Source organism: Heliangelus exortis, chromosome 3 (assembly GCF_036169615.1).
Source record: "Heliangelus exortis chromosome 3, bHelExo1.hap1, whole genome shotgun sequence".
In the NCBI taxonomy this organism is placed as follows: domain Eukaryota; kingdom Metazoa; phylum Chordata; class Aves; order Apodiformes; family Trochilidae; genus Heliangelus; species Heliangelus exortis.
The window spans coordinates 37,950,246-37,971,842 of NC_092424.1; the positions used below are offsets into that span (position 1 = coordinate 37,950,246).

Sequence of the window (21,597 nt, forward strand, 5' to 3'; positions counted from 1 at the left end):
TGGAGCATTTAGTCTTTCAAAACCCTATCACAGGGATGGTGGTTGCTTATCAGCGTGTGAGGGTTATAATCCTTTGTGGCAGTTCATGTTCTAGAAGCAAATTTCTATTCATATCCTAGAGAACAGTTTTTAAAAAGGGAGGGGGAGAAGGGGAGAGAGTAATAATTGGGACCCCACAGGTTTCCTGTAGACAGTACCATAACTAGGAAAGAAGATAAAGGAGTGGGCCTGGAAACAGGCTACTGATTATATGATGCAGAAGCAAAAGAGACCCAATATAAGACGGACTCATGGTTCAGAAGAAACTGTTGTAATTGCAGGGAAAATTGCAAAACATTGTTAGAACTGGGAAGTTATGTTTCTTTCCAACAGGCTTACAGAACAAAATGCAATGAAGAACAAAGAGAAAATAAAGCAAAGAGTAATTTCCCCAAAGCTCCCTCCCTCCCAACCCGTGGAGCATCTCTGTGTGCTCTTTTCTGCCAAGAATGATGCTGTAGGATGTCAGCGCCTGCCCGTTGGGTTTCCTCAGGTCTCTCCTCTCCTGTATCCTTCCTTCGCCACAGTGGGAAAGAGAAAAGAGAAAACAAAAAGCAAAACTTCAAATGGCTGCACAGAACCCTGTCTATCTTGCTATTTTTTTAGCACAGTTACCGTTTCTTTTTCTGTCACACATGCAGCACATGTATGTGTAACGTGTCTTATCTAAAACAGTCACTGTTATCACTACAGTAAATGGGTTGAGCTCATCACAGTTTCTTAGTTTCCCATAGCTCCATGCTACCTAGCTTGATGTCAGGGGCCCCCAGCTCTGGTTGGTGCTTTGGTGCTAGACCACAGAACATACATTAACACCTTCAAATACTAAACATGGATGGAAAGGGATCTCCTCAGCTCTGAAAAAACATAGCAAAACCCTCTGAAGTTTAACAGGCTGATTAATCCTCCCTTGCAATTAAAACAGTAGCAGCAGTGTCAGGAGGACTTAGACAGAGATATGTGGAGGTTTTAATACCTGCTCCTAATCACGTGCATGCCATTAAAAAGCTGGGCAAGACATGGTGCTCAGGGCCCTTTTCTCCAGAAAGGTGCTTGGTGGAGCCAAGACTTGCAGTGGAATTGAAGGGAATTATTAATTGATTGCTAATTGTGCTATTATTCCTGTGAACCCTGTCTTTATAAATCAAAAATTACTCCAGCCCAAAATGTTCAGATATTCTTTCGCACTGGAAAATGCAGCGTGAAACACAGACTGCCTACAGACTGCCTGAGAATAACAACTGTCAGATTTTTTTAAAGTGAGGAAGGGTATTAACCTTGCCATGTATTTTTAACAGTGAGGATTTCATAAGTCCCTCTTCCTTTTTTTGATTGAACAGAACATACAACCAGAAGCTAGGGGAGTGAGAAGGGTGGGCAGCGGAAGCTGCATTTCAATAGGGAGGGTGCCTTTAAGTTTTGATACAGTACTTTTTACCAGGGACCCCATCAGGGCTATTTCTCACTCCAGCAGCATGGCAGCACGCTGTCTATATGCTGACAAGGACAAAGGGCTACGTGCAGTAATGAGAACTTGTATTTTAAATCTCAGTGATACAGCTGCCACCGTTGTGAAGCCACTATATTTGGTCTTGAGCTACATGAAATCCCATTACAAGCATAAATAACACATCTTGCTGTGTATGATATTGTCATCTCACAATAAACCTGTGCCAACCAAGTGGTACACGTTAACACTTTAAAACTGCTTCTAAGGGAGAAATAGCAATTGCTTTTTGTCACTGGGGATGAGGCTCAGACTTTTTTCTTCCTACCAAATTATTCATCTTTATCTAGGGTGAGGCTGCTTACCCCTGTGACGAACCCTGCAGCAACATCAACCATTGCAGGCTCCTGCCAGAGCACTATTATTTAGCTCATAAAGCCAGCAAAAATCTCCAAAAGGCAGCAGAGCTCCAGAAGGCAGCTCACTGACTTTGCCCTGTTTTTCAGTGATATTGCTACAAGTGACATTAGGCATCGGAGACCCAAGGGCAATAAAACCCTCATGATGCAAACCTGTTGTTCCCAGAATACAGATCGTACAGAACTGAGCTTGGTTCCAACCAGTATAAATTGCCTGTCATTTTGCTAAGCATTGCCAAAAATTGTTCACTCGGTTACTCTTCTGTTCCTTATCTCTGTGCTGTCTTGCCTTCTGATGATCTAAGACTGTGCACTGTCTAAATCCATTACAGCTGCAGACTGTTAGTATAATATTTACTTGACAAATCAAGTTTAGTGGATATTTTTTGTTTTTTGGTGTAATACAGATCATATTAGGCAATTTATTTTTTATTTTCTTCTGTATACTGTCTTCCTCCTTTTTTTTTTTTTCTTCCTTGTAAATTCCAACATTAATTAAGGTAATTTCAAAAGCAAGTTTTCAAATAGAAGCTGAATGGAACATGGTAAGAAAAAATAGCCAAAAGGTCTTACCTGTTACTTAGTTTCTCGCTCTGTTTCCATAGGATCATTTATACTTTCAACTTGACTATTCATTTCATCTGTAAGCAAAATAAGACAAACAAAAAATAATCAATTTTTATTCATGATACTTGTTGAGTCTGATACATTGAGTAATAACTGCTCCTAACCCAAGGGGGACATATATTGCATTAAAACTCTATGCTGTAGATCCACAGAAAGGTCTCTTAGGCCCAACATCCTACTCTGTGGTGACATGGAAATCCCCATGAGAAGCCCTGCCAGGGTGCAGGCTTCAGCATTGCTAAAAATGCAAACCTCTGGATCTAGATTTTCCCTTTGGTCCACATCCATCCAGTCTGATGTTGGTGCCCAACCACGATGTCCAGCTCAAGAGCTAAAGGACCCTCCACTCCCTCTGTAGGCCACAGACAGAGATACAGGTATCTCCAAAGGGTGGTTTAGAGTTTCACTGGGCTAAGTGGTCTTGATCCTGTGATATGAACATCTGCAGACTTCAGACAAAGTCCCTGGGAGGAGCTGGGGCTCAAACATGCACCCAGTGCATGCACTCAGTTACAGAGATGCTGCCAGGGGTCCTTGAATGGAAAGTTGCTGCAACCCAGGACAGAGTCCAGGAGTAACACCACTATACTCCTACACATACTAGTTATACTCCTACACATACTGGTTCACCTCTGTACTATTGATACACAAAAACAATATTTTTTTTTCTTCTCTTAAATTAAAATTACTAAAAAATAAGAAACAATACACATAGAAGGCTTAAGCTCATTTCAGCATGACGTTTGTCAAAATACCATCTAAAATAAGGCAGATATGGCTGGTGCTATCTAGGGTAAACATAAAAGGGTTACTTCACCACATGCATTTTATAGATTTATATTTAGTATGCCTTTGTATGCAATGCCTTTGAATGGAGACATTTATAGTGAAACGCTGGTTTTCTTTCTTTAACTTAGCTTTATGTTGTGGTATCAATTGCAGATTGTAAGTCATGTGATGTGGGCAATGGGGGAAAAAACCTCAAGCCTGAATGGGAGATTTGGAAATTAAGGGAAGATAGAGGAGAGGAGGAGAAGACCCCAAAAAATCAGTAACTATGCTACATCCAACCAAGCAGTACGATCTCTTTCAGAGTCAATACCATGTCAATACACCTGTTTGGATTTAGATGAATTATTTGTAAATTATTCATCAACCATATGCAGAACAGATACTGTAATGGCTTCCTGGATGTATGCAATGAATAATAAGACAAATATCCACTCCTGATTACGGAGCTCTGATGCACATCGCATTTAGTGGTGATGTATTCTTAAGTGCATTTGCATAGCAAAGACAGGATGCTTAATAAAAGATCATTAAGGGAAGGCTGCTGCACACTGAAGACAGCAGCCTTTCTCAGCCTCATTATGCCATTCAGTTTCACTGGCTGCATTTTCTGAAAATACCATAAGGCTTCATTCACATTTTACAGAGATCTCCTGCAAAACCACAGCTTTATTTGAAATCTGAGGTTAGGCTTTGCCAGCATCCCAGATGAGTGTGCCTCCTTCCCTTTGCTTTTTTTTTTTATGGCTGCGAGGAGCTGACCCCTACCCTTCATGCTGCCAGCATGTCACACTGAGGGAGTCAAACTGCAAAACGCCAGGGATGCTTTAAGGGCAATGCAAAAGCAGGGGGGAGCCCCAGCAGAGGTGTGGGACCTGAAGCCCCCACCAGCAGGGAAGCTTTTTCCTGTATGCTTGGGACTAAGCTGGGGGCTCTTTGCATTGCTGCTGGTAAGGACAGCAAGAGCTAACTGAAGGGTAAGCTTCTGCAGACAACTGGGTCAACCCCAACATCAGATGTCACCACGAGGCCACCTACACAACCCTCTATATTTGGCTGGAAAATCACACAGCAGAGAAGCACCTACTGCAAGAGCAGATGGAAGAGCTGCCACCGGGTGCAGTGGGGATGTGACTCACAGCCCTCCTGTCCTCCCAGCATGAGTTAAGTGTCAGAACAATGTTGTTAGCCTTGGGCACGCTACATCTGATCACACTGCAAGCCAAAACTGGCCTTCTCCCCACTAAACTTTGTTCTTGGAGGTGTTAAACTGCTAACTGATGTTAGTGGTCTTTTAGCACTTACTGTAATATACCACAGCAGCCAGCAGCTCATCAAAGCACCTCAAGTTCATGGAGACAGCAAATCTCCTAAATTCAGTTTTACTTGCTCCTCCCTCTTGCAGCTTCATGTGGGGCTTTTAATCCAGAAATAGCCTTTTCTGTGCAATGGAAACAGACATTCCTCTGTGTTCTCTCCCTGTCTGTTTTCCCCTTAATTCTTCCCCTTTAAGGAGAACCTGTCTGCACCTCGTCTCTCAATCTGTAAGCTGCCTACCAGCTCTCAAATTATGACCAGGGAAGGGTTTGCCCCCAAAAGCAAACAAGTTCCCCACAAGAGGCAAAGAAATAATCCAGCAAACAGTTTACATCCATCAAAGTGCTACAGTTGGGGCTGACCCAGGGGATGTGTGGTGGCAGCAAGGCATCTTGCCTCTCCCTGCTAGAAAGCTGTGTGCTTAAAGGTCAGCTAGCCAGGAGTCATAGCACAGCATCTAAGTGGAGAAGACAGGCAAATGGGAGATTGGAAAAACATGTTTAGAGTTATCCGCGAGAGAGCGGGCACCTTTCCCCACCCCAGGATATGACGGGATGGCAGATGACACCAAAATATCACCATCTTGATTTACAAACAAGCTCAGTCAGACTTTTATTTGAAAACATAACCTGTTTCTTCAGCTACTTCCTAAACCATGTTTCCCTAAACCATGCTTCCCCTTGCACCCACATAATTTGGTTATAGTACCTTCAGCTGTAACTCCAGCCCCCCTACAAAGAAAACCATCTATCTGGAATTCAACCTGAATGTGCAGTGATGAAACACATGCAGCTGCTTACTTGGTAGTTATTTGTTTCCTGGGTGTTACATCAACATCATAAAAAGCACGAGGATGTTAGCTGTTAAGATCTTGCTTTTATATTGCTTTAGTGAATCATGTGAAGGCCAGGTTGCTGATGGCACATTCATCAGCCTGCAGAAGCTTTTTAAAAAATGGGAGTTTTTAGGTTTGACACTGCCTTCAGCTTTTTATTTTCTCCCATTGTGTCAGCAAGTCAGGATGAAGCTTTCTGCGGGCTTGAAATAAAAAAGGCAAATGAGTAACCCCATTATGAAAGGAGTGAAGAGCTTGATCCGCCTAATACCGGCTAGAAACCAACATCCACCTCAGTAATTTTCAAAGCTTCGGTGGTAACAAAAAAGAAAAGAACAAGAAGAACAAAATAAGCCTGCCAGCAGGGAAACACAGTTGCGGATACTGATCACCAGAGGTGGGTTTTGTCATCATTAAAAAATTCTAACCAGTAAATCTCCCTTGGCTACAAGATATTTACTATCCAGGGACATTCACTCTGGTGCCTGATGGAGATTGCCAATAGCAGCCCACACCTCTGTACACACGTCCCTACTCAGGCTTATACATGCACCCACTGACAGCTTTCCTGACAAAGAATCATGCCCAGCTTTCAAGTTACAGTCATTTCTGAAATATATCACTATTACGGCCCTGCCCAGTAGATGAACCAATATTGAGATCCACCTGAGCTGTCTAAACTGTCTCCATTTCTAAAACACTTTTTGCTGTGACACTGTACATGAAATTAGAACACAAGAGCTGGGCTGCCAAGGGGTACCTGGTGATATATGCTTGTGCTTTCAGCTGTGAAGCAATGAGATCTCCTGAGGCAGAAGGAAGGGCTCCAGAGAAAAAATAGGCAATTTACATAAAATTACTGTCAAATGGAACCTTTTATATATATATATCTATATATATATATACACACACACACACATATATATATATATAAAATCTCAAGTAGTACCCAGTACTTTTAAAAATTGTGGGGCTTCTCTTCAGCAAAAATTGACCCCTCAGAATAAAACAGAACATGGGAAGTTTGTTCCTTTCTCTTAAACATTTAATGTATGTCCATAAGAAAAAACACCCTGTAATACAATCCCAATAGCAATTAAGGCTGAAGAGAAAGGAAGACCTCCCTGAAGAGCAGAGTGTTCTTCTGCAGCATTAGCAAATACCCTTTACCTGTCCTTTCATATAACTCAGAAAGTTCACAGAAAAGGAAGTTACCAGATGACTTATGCGTAGAAGACCTTACAAGATAAGCGAGAGCTGAAACAAAGATACCCACCAAGATCATAATTTCAGAAGCTGTGCACTGATTCAGCTGTGCTTTGCTGTACATTACAAGAGCAACGTGATCACTTTTCTTTCCAGTGCAAAATATTCTTAGGATAATTTTTTAGTAAATTTGAATTTTTTTTCACTAAGTAGCCCAGACCATTCTAGGAATTCAAAGTTCAAATATTTTACTGTGACTATGATTTTTTGGTTTTTTTGTTCAGAGGATGAGGAGAGAAGGTTGATTAGGGTTTATTCTGCGCACTTACTAGTAACAGCATAATCTCTGGTATTTTTAAATAAAGAAAATCCATTATGCATGCTTTCTTTTCCTGTGCTTGCAAAAACTTCCCTACTGGCCTGTATATAAATCAGCCACCAATTCAAATGCCACAGCACAGTCTGAACTCAGAAAAGGAAATCAGCATTAGATGCTTTGTGTAACTAATATCAGAAAGAAAATAATTGTTTTGTCTTTGAGATGTAAAAAAGTATGCCTTGAATGTTAATTATGTTGCTGAAGAGGTTAAAGCAGGAGTTAAAAATTGATCTTTGCTACAGAGAGGAGTCCACCATAATAAAAGGAGGATGTGAATCTCAGTTCCAAACACACTGCTGTTTGGAGCAGGAAACAGGACACTGTATAAAACCCAAGAAAATCTCTTGCACAGCTCTGTTAAGCTCTAAGAGCTGATCTAGAAGAATGACAAGGGATCTGCCTCACCAAAACCTTAGCATCAGGGCATTGATCCCACCTGTTATTTCTTTACACAAAGGAAGATCCTAGAAGGGCAATTTTTTGTTGTTTATGAATATGTTATGCACTGCAAAGCAGTGCCTTGGTACTCAGCCTTTGCCAGGATTTTGCCAGACAGTTGGGTCATCTGCTCACTGGGGTCAATGTCAAAAAATTTCCAAGTCAGAAGAATCGGTCAGACTTGAATTTCCAAGTCAAACTCATTTCCAAGTCAGAAGAATCGGGTTGATAAGGTCCACAAACCTGACTGGAACTGCTGTTCCAAGACAGCAGAGATTATGTAAATTCTCAAGCAGACTCATGTGAAGGGATTATAAATGTAACTCCTATTTGTGTGGGGAAATGTGCAAGCAAAGCCCAAAAAAGCATTCTACATAGTCACTTCAGGAAAATTTAAATATTTGGACAACATACCATCCTTTTTTGACTCATCTGCTGCTTCACATGCAAGATCAACTTTCATAGGTTCCAAAGAAGCTACCTCTTTCCCTTGCACCCCTGTAAGACAAGCCAAAGACAGAAAAATCAGTACTTACAATACCTGGTTAATGGATAATTCTCAGAATTTGTATGCCTTTTTTTTTTTTTTCTTTTGGCATGTTCTTACCTTTATACACTCTAGTGTTGTATAGTATCATCCATTAGAGAAAACAGCAGAGGGTATAGGGAAAGGAACAGGGTTTGAAAATATTTGCCTGAATATTTGTAGCTATATGCACTCTTTTCTAACTGGAATTATTAAAACCACATCATGGCCTGTGCTTCTGCCTCCCTGCCATTCTTTTCTCATCATTTTTGAAGAATCCCTTCTGCTCATAAAATGCAATACATGATGGGGACCTAATCGCACTTATAAAGTTCCTCTAGCTAGCAGAATAAAAATAGATATGGTGAGAGCTGAAATACATTTAGTAGTCAGACACAAACTTGAATTTAGGAAAATGCATTTTTCCAGTATAACTCAACATTTTAATCTTTTCTGCCTTAGGCTTGTCTAGAAGCTTAGATTCAATATCCAACAATTTTTGAAAGGGAAAAAAAAAAAAGTGTTTTTGCTGTTTCATACACAGTTCTCCTAATATTCTGCTATTTAGAGTGCTGAGTAGGCAATTTTTAGTTAATTTCCATCATGCTACTTATCTGCTTTTGTGGCTGCTATAAAGCCTGTTGCACCTATCATGCGGTTGAACTACAGGATGCCAGGCTACTGGTTGCTAAGCAATCCAGACATTTGGGTAGTTATTATGAGACAGCAAATTGTAGTATGGACTGAGGCATTTAAAAGAATGCTTCACTCTTAAGCTGAAATAATTTACCTCTTCAGCAACAGAGATGAAACATTCGCCATCCCACAGACATCACTTTTCTCTCTCTATGGATGTCTAGAGCAGGTTTTCTCAAGTGCACCTAAGTGCACTACATTTATTTTGTCCATAAACATGTATCTGTCTCTGAAGTTTTCAGCCAGTTTCCTTTCTAATTGTATCTGCAAGCCAATGCACTGTCACAATAATTTTACTTTCCTCAGTGCTTGCTTGGCTCTCAATGCTATTTTCTCAGACAACTTCCAGTGTACTATGTTCTGACCTAGCATCACGATGCTAAAACAAAGACCCAGCACATAAAGACACCAACAAAAAAGAAACCAAAGCTCAATTATCCACCCCAGTGAGTGTAGTGGAAAGTGCTATGTATGACTTTACAGTGATCTCTCACCCATAATTTTAACAGCTCTTACTTCTACTGAAGAAATCCTTTAGGGGATCATCATATCAGCAGCTCACAGGTTTAAAATCATCTCCCCACACAAACAGACAAAATGCCTGTAAACATCTGCATGTCAGTGAATGCCTGAGATGCCCCTTTGCAAGTGAATTACGTCTCTAATGCTTCACCAGGGAATTCAGGATAGTGAGCTCAGGGTTTCTCCTGAGGTTCCTTATGGGCCAACAGGTCTAAGCTCTCCCAGCATTTACCCACAGCTCTTTTGGGCTCACACAAAGACCCAGGTAATGCCATTGCAAGAGTATGCACACGTGGCAGAAACTTGTCAAGCGCAAGGCTGACAAGGTATACACAAAATCCCTGTCTGACTTCTAGGAAAATCAATATGAAATCTGGGTGACTATGAAAGTGCTGACTAATCAGGAAGATTCAGGTGGTGCTACATTTTGATTAGCTGGGGGCACACCTCCATGGAAAATGAAATTTTGGCAAATCAGCTGCAGGACTGCAGCCTGAAGCAGCAAGCACAGCTCTTCCCAAGACACTCGGATGTCTGCTGTAGGGATTTGGGATTCTTGCTCAATGCTGACACACTGGAACTGGCAGCTGATGCCTCTGATTCTGATTTTGCCTCCTCTAAAACACTGTCTGACCAAATAAAGCAGATGTGGCATGACAGGCTACATCTTGGCACCCCATTTCTCTAACAGCCAGCGATACCTGCTCGCTCACCTCTTGTCAGCTCCTAAAGATGCCTCTGTGAAGATCCCAAGATCTCCCATTAACTCGCCAGCATGCCTGGCTTCACCACACTGCTGAAAGGTTTCTTGCTTTCAATTTCAGAAATCTCTCATGCAGCTGACAGGCGCAAAGGATTATTGGCACAGCGCTAGGTGAAGAAAGAGCCTAATTAAAGAGAAGACATTTTGTGCACACGTGCGCACATGTGCTACTTAGGGCTGCTATTGCAGGGTTTGAAAGCAGAAGGTGTAGAGGGCCCTCTGTACCAAAAGCTACAGGATCACCTCTCAGAGTGGACAGCCCTAGAGAGAGGCTGGAAAGAGTAACACCAGCAGTAGCAAATTTGCAGAATTACTTTTTGAGAGGTTTAGAGTCATAAACATTGTCAAAAGAGAGTTAATGCATGTTCAGCTTTTTTACCCTCTTTCCAAGTCTGAACAGCTGATTTCCCCTTCCCTTCTAAGAAGGGATTAGAGCCATATCAGGGTTTGGGTTTTTTTTTATGATTTCTGTTGGTTGTTGAATACTGTCAGCAAGAAAATAATAGTGGGAAACAACATTCAGGGACAAACAAGGTAGAAGACATTTTAAACCTTAACAAAGCCAAGCACCACTTCAAACCTTGAGAGAAGGCTTGCACATTATAATGCCAAATTTTGGGGAAGACTTTCAAACCCAGTTAATATAAAACCTCATTTCTTCCCTCATTGTTATGGGGTGTGGGGTACAGGAGGGACAGGAGCATTCACTCTACTGCCATGCATGTGGAAAGGGTAGTAAACAAGAAGCTTCTTCCCTGCTGTGGAGTAGAACCAAGTGTCACACAGAAGTGAACCCATTTCACATTAACAGCAGAACTCAATCAATACCAGAACCATCTTGACAACCAATTCATTCCAGAGACTTCCCTTCACTCCCTTGTTTTGATTGCTTCAGGTTAGAGCAAAAAGAAGCACGGTATTTCAGGTCTTGAAGCTGGAGCTGAGAGGTACTGAAGAGGAGGGAGCCTGGGAGACACCACTTTCAATTTCAATTACCATTTCCAATCACGCTCCTGACAGAGCTCATTACCTGAACCCTTTGCAGGCTGGTTACACAACCAGCCTAGCACTAAGTGACAGCAGGCTTCTGGCACAAAGATGGCTCTCAGCCTTTTGAAATATGTAAGACAAGTATATACCAGGGAAATAGAAATATCTGTACTGTTATTTCATCTTTTTTTTCTCCTTTATAGTCACAATCTGTCAATAGTTCCACATGGTTACAGTTCCTTCTCTAGAGAAATGCCGTTCCAGATTCATGTACGATTCACAAGATTAACATGAAGATGTGGTGGTTGTTGATATGTTAACATTAATTTTAAAACTGCCCAAATACATAGGTCAGACATCTGTTCTCCACACCCCTGATAGATCCTATTAAGTAAAAAGTGTAACCCTTCTGCCTTTGTGCAAGGTTTACATCTACTTTAAGTGATAAAAGCAGGCAACTGTGCAGGCTTGGAAGCTGCAACACAGAGGAATCTATAAAACTCATTTTTACCTGATTGTCAGAAAGGCTTTGCTGTGTACTGAAGAGCACCTTTGTAATCAGGAGAGAGAGGCAGGCTACTCATTCAGGTAATTCAAAGCAAAATCCCAGTGTAGTCTCCCTAGAATCAATGAATCATTCCTGGAAAGCAGCTGAACTGAGTGTCTGCTCTGACCTGCCCACCTTAAGGGATTTTATTTCTCTTTGCTGACTATTGTAGGAGTCTGGGAAACAGGACTCTCTTGGCAGAGCCTGGCCTTTGAGACCAGCCTTGTCAGAGTCCTCCCACAGGGTGTGGGTAAGGAATTGCCAAGTAGGCTCTGAATCAGGACACTTGGTTTCTGCTTTTAGTTCTGAGTTTGTTATAAAGTCATAGACTAACTTTAAGACAAACAGAAAGCCGAGTTTCATGCAGATGTGAGTGCAATCAGGGAACACCAAGGTAATTTAAATACTAAAAATCACCCACTTTTAGGAGTCTTGCAACTAAAAGGGAAATCATGACCCTAATATTATTCTGAATATTTGAATATTTTGTATGTATAATACAACGGTCCAGAGAACTACTTCTATTTTTACAGGCAAAATGGCAAGGTCATTATTCCCATAGCATGTCTGCCCAGCACTTTTGGGTGTTGCCATAGGAATTCCAATACAATACTATCCTGCTCATGGACTATTATTTGCAACCAGGAGAAATTCATTAGTTGTAAATTATTTGTAGAGCAGTTGCTTCTACTTTGAAAAAATCACTTCTGTCGTGCAATCTGAAAACCACATTGCAGCTATTCTGAACGATCCAGGTTTCCCTGATTCATACTCGATGAATAAAATTTATTGTTTTGAGTTTAGCCATAAATAGGCTTCCCCTAATTGGAAGACTCTGAGACATGGAGGCTCGTTAAAATCCAAATTTCTCTGTTTAAAATTTGAAGGCACCGTTTTTCATCTGCAGCAACAAAAAAGACAGACAAAGCTCTCCTGACCCACAGCTGCATTGTCTTATCTGTCAAAACCAGTTCCATTTTTCTTGCTCTGCAAATAGCCAGAGCTGTTTTTTCCTTCTTCCCAGTCATTTCACTGTAGCTCTTTGCTAATGTGACTGTCAAGTCTTCATGTACTTTGTTTACTGCTGTACTTTAGTAGCATTTTAAATGCTGCTTCACTGAGAAACCGAAGCTCTCTGTGATACAAAGGTTCAGTTTGACTCTTTGACACTTCCATCTGGGATGACTGACCCCTTTAACCAGACCAGATTCTACCACATAAAAGATTTACGCTGTCTTCCTGTATGGCTCTACATGCAAAACTACCCAACCTGCTGCTATTGGGGCTCTAAAAGAAACACAGCAGTCATGGACTGTCAGTACTTCGTTATATTCAAGGTGGTAGGCAGCTTTTCCCCTTGTTATCATCCTGCAACACACAGGTCAAGCACGACAGCACCGAGCCACAAGAATGGCACTGCTGCAAGGATGCTTCTCGCTGTTCAGTGTGGCTTCATTAACAAGAAATGTCTCCATCTGTTAAATCAGGAATATTCTACCTCAATAAATAAAAACAACAGCCAAACAACAACAAAAAAACAAACCCCCAAACCAAAACACCCAGCAATTAGGCACCATAAAGATGAAAAGAAAACTTGAGGATGTAGATTTCAGAGGAGAGCGTGCCAGCTTTGCTAGGCTTTTGAAGGTGCTGAACATCATTTCTTAATGCCACGCGTGAGCTGTCAGGATTCAGGTTGCAGCCCCTTCATTGTTAAATGGAGTGTTTAGCCTCTCCTCCTGGCATTTTGGCTTTGTCTCCCAGAGTAACCCAGCACAACGAAGTTCCCTGTCCCTCCAGTGTACTGTGCATCATGTCAGCTCCCTGCGTTTGTGTTCACAACTGTACCTAAAGGCACTGCACAACTTCCAGCCATAGTTATTTCCAGCTCAAGCTGAACCACATTTTTTTTTTTAAATGCAATTTAAAAGTGTCTAAGATCCACTTATCCCTATCCCCTTCCATTCCTTTATTAAACATACTCTTAGTAAATCTCATTATGCCTCCTTTTCCCTAATGGTGAGAGAGGGAGTGCAGTGAGGATTGTCTCTCAGCAATATGGTCCCTAAGACCCATACAAATTGGGCATCTCTAAAATCTCTAATGCCCATCAGGAGCTCTTTGTAGCTTTTGTCTGTCTGTAACAACAGGATAAGCCTGCACACAGCAGGATCTTGATATGAATACAAAGGCATATCGCTTTAAGGAAAGCCTTTTTTTTTTTTTTTGTTGCAAAGCCTTAGCTATGTAAGAGGCTATGTTCCTGTTTTCCAGATGATCTTTCTGTGAGACCTCTCATCATAGAAGAAGCCTTCAGCAGAGAATGTCTCAAATGGAGCACCTAGCAGCTTTCATTGCATTCCTCAATTGTTGAGTGTTAACACGACTTCAATGTTGCTTGGTTGTGTTCAAGCTAGTAGATCACCATTCCCAAATAGCTTTGGAAGCCCTTGTGCTCCATTTCCCTGCCTACAGGTGAGGCAAACAGGTACTATGAAAGTCAAAAGTTTTCTGAACAGATAGAAATGGTATGATTATTTACCTTTCCCTGCCACCTGAAACCATTTATAAAAATTACAAGTGACTTGGTTCAGTTCCTGATCACTGGTTTACTGAGCCTAAGCTGAGGAGATGTGAGGAGTTACAGCTCTGGAGGACCCTTTCATGTAAGCCACAGGAAACCTCCAGGTCTCCTAAGGATCAGCTTTCACCTGGAGGAATGATGTTCGGGCATTTTTTCTAATTCCTTGGCAATGAGTGCAAGCCTACTGGCTGCCAGAATTCTATGTGCAACCCCACTCCCATCACAACATTATTTTCTCTGCACACTCACCATGCTCATTACCGTGTACTTAGTCTCTCTTCCAGCTGTCCTTGCATGGCAAGTTTAATTCCTCTTAGCACCACTCATCTGGGGTGAGGATTAGGTCCTTAATTTTGAAGAACAGTTCCAGGCTTTAATAGACCTTGCTTTCCCTTCCATCATGAACAATTTAATAGCTCATGCTGCCACTGGATTTTTCATCAGCACACACAGTGTCCCTATTCCATTTCAAACTTGAATTCACTGTATTTTCTGAGCATTTCAAACAAGCAACAGCAACAACAGCAAAGCAATAGACTGTTAAAGCTAACAGCTATTGGATCTCCTAAGGCTGGGTTTATCATAAAACCACAATATTTATTTCAAAAAAGGGAAGGAAACTTCATGTTCCCCTAAAAAGGAGCTGCTCTGAAGAAGACAAGAACATATAAGTTCTCAATGCCAAGCAGATGCACAAGAACTAGGTAGGTGCTGAGGGTGAATAGAAACAGCATTGATACGAAACTGAAGGAAAAGGATGGGGAGTGAAAGGGTAAGAACCTGGGAGGACATAAACAGCAAATTGCTCAATAACTGGAAATTAGAAAAGCTCCCTCCAAATGTTCAAAAATTTTCAGACAAGGGCCCTCACCTTTTACAAAATCCTCCAGCTAGAATGGAGAGGATGATGGGGTGGAAAAGCACATTATCTGCACAGGACAAAAGGAGACTTTGCCTGAGTTTCTGATAATGTACACCTGGGGCTGCTCACCCTTATTTTTTGGGGTCGCTGCTTCTGAGATTGCTGCTGAGTAAGCCCTGGAAAATTTTTTTTTCAATTTCTTTTCAAGAAGACTATTGCAGAGTATATGAGGAATGAGCTTCAAAGTAGCATGGAACAGCAGCAAAAGGGTAAATAAGGCAGGTATATGGATATACCTGAAAAGCAGTACCAATACACAGCATGTGAAAATGACATCTTTCTGTTATTTAGCCAGAGACCCCAACCTAAATTTTTCAGTTTAAAATAAAACAGAATATTCACAATGAGAGGCACATGAAGCTCAACAAAGTTCTGCTAATATATGCGACATTACAGGTATGATGTAATTTTCAGACACTTTGTTACATAAAGATATGTAAATCCAGAATGAAAAATAAGAATTTAAAAAAAAAAGCCCTAACACCCCAAAACCAAATCTCAACAAAAACTTGGATAACCAGAGGAAGAATATATAACACAACCTGCTGAGATGTCTTCCTCTTTGGAAAGAGAAACTTGCATTTCTAAAGGCCTATTACCTCCTGACCAAGCACTCTGTTTTAATTTTTAGAAATTTGTTAGCTTCCCAAAACCAAGCTGAACATAATATGAAACTCATTTGCTTGAGAAGTGGTAATTAGCAACACTCACTAACAAAGACCTTACAGATGATACTCATCATATCTTTTTCCCCTACTGAGACACATGCTCAATAACAATAATTTTTAAAAAGCAATTAAAGAACTGTAGATTTTTTTTTTTTTTTAAACTGAACTCTGCTCTGACTCATTCAAAGCCAAAATTTTACTCATGGAGATAAGACAAGATGTTTAAACAAAACACACTGGTGACCACACTTCTGTGTATATATTTAGATTTGAGGGCAGTAAGCAATGGTAAAGAAAGGAATAGTTGAGTCATAGATGGTGATGCTGGATGTACTGCCCAGGTGATGCTTTCCATACTCTGCTCAGCAAGCTCTATGTGCCCCATGGAGAGAAGCTATTAATCAGTAGTGTGGAAGTGTTTCCAAGACCAAGAGCAAATTGACCTTCCTACTCTAGATGGAATCACAGATTCATTTAGGTCGGAAAAGACCTGTAGGTCACTGAGTTCAACCATTAACCTAACTCTGCTGATTCCCCACTAAACCATGTACCTCCCTAGGCACCGTGTCCACACATTTACACCTCCAGGGATGGTGCCTCCATCATTTCCATGGGCCGGATGTTCATGTGCCTGACAACCCTTTCACTGAAGAAATTTTTCCTAATATCCAATCTAAACCTCGCCTGGAACAACCTGAGACCATTTCCTCTTGTTCTATCACTTGTAGCATGGGAGAAGAGACCAACACCCACCTCACTACAACCTCCTTTCAGGTAGTTGTAGAGAGTGATCAGGTCTCCCTTCAGCCTGCTTTTCTCCAGGTTGAACAACTCCAGCTCCCTCAGCTGCTCCTCATAAGTCTTGTGCTTTAGACTCTTCAACAGATTTGTTGCCCTTCTTTGGACATGCTCCAGCACCTCAATGTCTTTCTTGTAGTGAGGGGCCCAGAACAGAACAGAGAAGTCTGAAATCAGACTTCTGGAGATTCCATTGTGGCTTTTGCTGTCCATGGACATCATTTGCTGACTGCTGCCCTTTTCTCTTGTGAAAGCCTGGCATCCTCCTCTACAATGGTGAGTAAGCCAACACCAGCCAGCCTCAAAGGAATGGGAGGGAAAGGTAATATATTACAAGTGCTATATTACCTTCTGAGCATGGATGTCATTTTTAATTTCTACAGATGAATATAAGAGAAAAATTTTATAATTATCACACAGAGTAAGATGGTTCCCCAGGAAACAACAGAACTATATCACAGCAAAGGGTGGTGTAACCTCCAGCTGCCAGCAGACAATAACCACATCCTCCTCTGAACAGAGCAGAAAGAAAGAAGCCATGAGAAAACCCAAACTTTCAAAACACAGTGGTGCTAGAGGAAATCTCATGCCACCTACTTCCAAACTGAGACAAGCCTAAAAGCAGCTACTACCCTGAACATTTCAGCTCCATGGTGGCAATCATGCTCTTCTACCCAGATCAGTGGCATGTCTTAAAAACTCTATTTTGCCACTGATATTTTGGGAAGAGCGAGGTGCAGAGCCAGGCAGTGATAACGTAGCTGGTGTTTAACACTTCAAATATCCATGTATCCTCCTGACACTCACCTCCTCCCATGAAGCCCAGAATATTTCCAAAACACAGTGGAAAAGACAACTCCTGTGGGTTGCTTTTAGAAAAAAGTTATCCACCAGCCTGGGTGTTATCTTCTGCATTATAAGAGCATATTGCCATATGATGATTGGTTTGGCCAGCATTTCCTGGCAAGGCTAAAGACTGGCTTTAGAATATAAAATCAGTGAGTTTATTTGCTCTATTTATTGGAGAAAATTTTAAGACCAAATTCAAATTCACAGTGTAGGGTAGAAAAATTTTGCCCAAAACAGAGCTTCCAAAATAACAATTTTGCAGGCCATGAAAAACTGAGTGTCAGTTTTGGCAGTCACAGACTTGCTTTTCTCCTTGTGGAGAGCCATTATACAGTGTTTTCTAAAATTGTAAATGTTCTCTCTGGCTCACAATGGGAAACAAGACTAATATGCATCACAGGGCGTGAGATAAAAAATGCAGAGCTATTGTTGCCTTTGATTTGTCTTCCATTTATTTCAGCTCTCAGTAAGAATTACACAAAGACAGAGCTGCAGATTTTTCTTCTCAACTTTTTCACATTTCATCCTTTGTTTGGTTCATAAATTCTAGGGTCTAAGTAGGATGTTACATCAGAGACAGGAATTTACATTTAGATAACATGATGCAAAGAATACCAACAATCATAATCCTCCCCCCTCCAAACAGCTCCAGAGTACTCCTCAATTGACCTCAACTTTGTTAAACACGGATCTGGCTTATTTGCTAAAGCTGAATATTTCTTTCTACAGTAACATAACATTCAGAGGTTTTTTTGGTTGTTTTTTTGTTTGTTTGTTTCCTGCTTTTCCCCCCACTTCTTTATTTTGGAGAGTCTCACTCCATATGTTGCCCCTAACTCAGTCTCTAGATGTAGAGACGGCTCCAGTTTGTACTCTGGGAGAATATCCTGAGCATATTCAAAAAGTGTGATAAGTAAAAGAGGAAGGCAACTTTTTTTTTTTTGTGAATTATCTAAAAAAAAAAATAGGATAAGATGCCTCCAAGAACAGCTTTCTGATTGCAGAACCCTTAAGAGAGAGACAGCTTTTCTTCTTCGGGACCCTACGCAAGGAGTCACTCATTGTCGACAAGCAACAAACCAGTATTATGCCACAGAAAATTGCTCTAAGTCCTCAGTCAGGTTCATCAACTCTGGCATCTATTTGTGTTGCCACTCAGACCCGATGATTAACAGCTCATTTTAGATGGAGGGACAAGCACTGGGGGCGTTTTTGTCTCCCAAACAGGTTTTTTTGGTTTTTTTTTTTCTACTAACACTTCCCCTCACATGAGATCTTTCCCACTGTTTGAAGAGGTCCATCCTGCTGTTCCTGGTCACTGCCAATTTCCTAAGCAGGAGAACAAGGGGTCAGAAATTTATTCCGTTTCACACCTATCAGGGCCTTATCAGCCTGAAAGAAAGTAGATTCAAATCAAACATCATGTTAGATCAAGGCTGGCTCAGAAAGCTCAGTGACATTCCAACTTAACAATATGGCTTCTGCCTTCTTTTTTTTCCCCACAACAGAATGTACAGAACTGCTAATAAAACCAGTGTCTACCTTGGAAACTGGCAGACTCTGGAGTCTGACAAGATAACTGTAATTTTCCTTGAAGCTATCGAGCAAGTCTTAAACATCTCCCAAAATCCTCTTAATAACTGATGGCTAACTCGGGTTCTTTACAATGAGTTGGCCTGAAGGTCAGCCAGAATACAGCAGCCAGTGCTATGGGACACTCAGAAATGGATCATGCCTTTATAAAACTACTGAAATACAGGCTGGCAAATTGCAGTATTTAGCCCTTCCCGTAACGCCACCTCCCTGCTATGGGGTGCCAGAAAACTTAGAGGCTTATACTTGGGATCTATGCACTAAAGACAACACCTTTACCAGGTCCTTAAGCCAGTAGAGACTAATTGTATTAGCAGCTGATAGCAGCAGGCTTTCGTCCTCCTGCATGACAGGCACACATTAAAAGCATTTCCTCAAGCTAAACTCCTTCAGATTGCTGGATTTGGACCATGTTTTATGATTTATTCATAATGAAGAGTTTCGTAGCCCATGAACTTGCAGATGCCCAAAGCCTTTTCATTATACAGCTTTCAATTATTCCAGACTTTAAAAAAAGAAATTGATATAGTGGGTCAACCAGCAGCAGCATCATTCCTCCTCCCCTGAAGTACCCACAGCTGGAGGACAACACAGAGCTCTTCCAGCACAGAGGAGAAAGTTCAGAATTAGAGGCTACAGATGGGCACTATGGTCCAGATCTGCAAGAATCTGCATGCCAGGAATAGGACTGCCACAACCCACAGCCTCCACAAATGCCTCCGTGTCTGTTACTTTCATGAGAATTACTGAAGCTTTGAAAAGAATGCAGAAATTGTTAATCCTCTTGTGCAAGTGACTCCAGCCTTGACAGACATTTTCCCAGAGTCAGAGATAAAACTGAAGGATTCAGCCATAAGGGATTAGGAGTGGTGTCACCTAGAATTAAGTCACTGGCCTTGAACCATGTTTATGTTCAGCCCTGTCAATAGCGAATCCCACAATCTTGATTTCCTGAGTAGGTTTAAAGGTCTAGACAATTCATGTTACATTGTTTTATAGTTTCCATTTTTTACTACACTTCAGTGCACTAAAAACCATCAATCTGACAGTCTGAGGAGACTCAAACAACTTCTTCCCACAACTGTGTGCAGGATGTTTCTTGTGTATATAAGGTAAGCAAAGCCAGACAATAAACACCTTGCACAGTGCTTTTCACATACAATCTATTTTAAATACTACAGACTTCAGAAGGAAAGGGTTTATTATGTAGAAAAAAGGTGGTCTTTGCCCAGACAGTTTAGAGTTCACAGCAAATCCTGATAAATACCTTCCCTAAGTATTTACCCTGTTATTCTGATGTAAGCACATCAGAGATACTTATATGAGATGTGCTTTTAATTTAAAGCCTGCAGCCTTTCAATTATCAGGTGTTGAGATTATTTTGGGTGGTAGGAGAGAAACAAGCCTTGTGCCTTAGCAGGCTGTTCCAGTTCACACTGAGCTGGACACTGTGACAGTGCTGAGCACTTCTTAAAAACCTCATACGATGGTCCAAAGCACTGAGTTCTACTGATGCTCAGCCTAGTAAAACCTGCAATAATTTGGGATCATCATGCAAAGCTAACTTTGATTTAGTACTGTGCACTACAAATGCACTACTGTGCATTAACAAATGAAGAATTTGCAGGGCAGAGACTAACCTGCATTTACACACCATAGCCACGGATCTTAGGTTTGTTCAAAATGCAACAGCCAAGTAAAACAAAACCTTACTTAAGCCTCAGACATACCTCAAGCACAGGGGAGGGAGGAAGAGAGGGTAAGTTTCCATGCCATGCCACATCGTGTGGCACCTCCCAGAAGCTTTGGCTGCCTTGCCTCCTGCCATCAAAGCCTGTGAAAGCACCTGGCTGAGGCTGGAGAGCAGCCAGGCAGTTGGCAGGAGCCCCAGCACTGCACCAAAGCTGCTGCAGCTACTGCATCCCACAGGCAGTCGGTGGTCCTGCTGCATGGGGAGCTGGCTGGAAAGGCACACATGGAGTTGATAAAAATATTTCCAACAAAACCTTTTTCCTGAATCGATTTACTTTTCTTTCTCTCTTTCTTTCTTTCTTTAGAAAGAACTGATAGTTTTATGGGAAATGTCAAGTTTTCAGAGTTTTGCACAAAAGTAGCCTAACAAGCCCAAGATTTTCAGACACATGCTGCTGGCTCCTGCCAAAACTATGAAATGAAGCTACCGCGTTTCTGTTAAAAAAATTTAAAAAGTAAAAAATTCCCAAATTCAAAAAAGGAAATGAACATTTTTTTAAACATTTTCATGAGTGAGAAACAAGAGGAAAGTGCTTCTGACTAGCTAGAAGGAAGTCCCTGTGAGTGTGTGTATTGGTCATTTATGCAACAAGCATTTCTGGCAGAAGTAGGTGAACTATTCTTTAAGTAGCAGGAGCTGGAGGAATCCTGCTGCTCACAGATGATACATGGATAAGACAGCAGTACAAATGTGTTGGAAATCCATGAAATGGATGCTCCAAGAAGTTGATAAGCATGCAAAGCCATTAAATTTAGGCTGTGCATTCCTTAGGTAGAGACATTCCTTAGGTAGAGACAGCCATGTACAGCAACTTGCATAATATTACCAGTTCAAGTTTAGGAACTGTGCTGCATAATGTATGGCAGTAATGATTAATGATGATAGTAAAA

General features: G+C 41.3%; 1 protein-coding gene across 10 annotated transcripts in view; it reads right to left on the reverse strand.

Moving 5' to 3' along the window:
* Positions 1–288: 288 nt before the first annotated feature.
* MACROD2 (mono-ADP ribosylhydrolase 2) overlaps positions 289–21,597 on the reverse strand; it is an 870,286-nt gene continuing 848,977 nt past the window's right edge. For 7 of the 10 annotated variants that reach the window (XM_071740242.1, XM_071740249.1, XM_071740246.1 and 4 more), the window contains 3 exons: positions 7,911–7,994; positions 2,479–2,546; positions 289–555 (listed from right to left, as the gene is read on the reverse strand). In XM_071740242.1, the coding sequence (XP_071596343.1) occupies positions 2,482–2,546; positions 7,911–7,994 (149 nt within the window). In that variant the 3' untranslated portion in view covers positions 289–555; positions 2,479–2,481. The remainder of the gene's footprint in view (positions 556–2,478; positions 2,547–7,910; positions 7,995–21,597) is intronic. The other 3 variants (XM_071740240.1, XM_071740248.1, XM_071740247.1) reach the window with 3 other exon arrangements.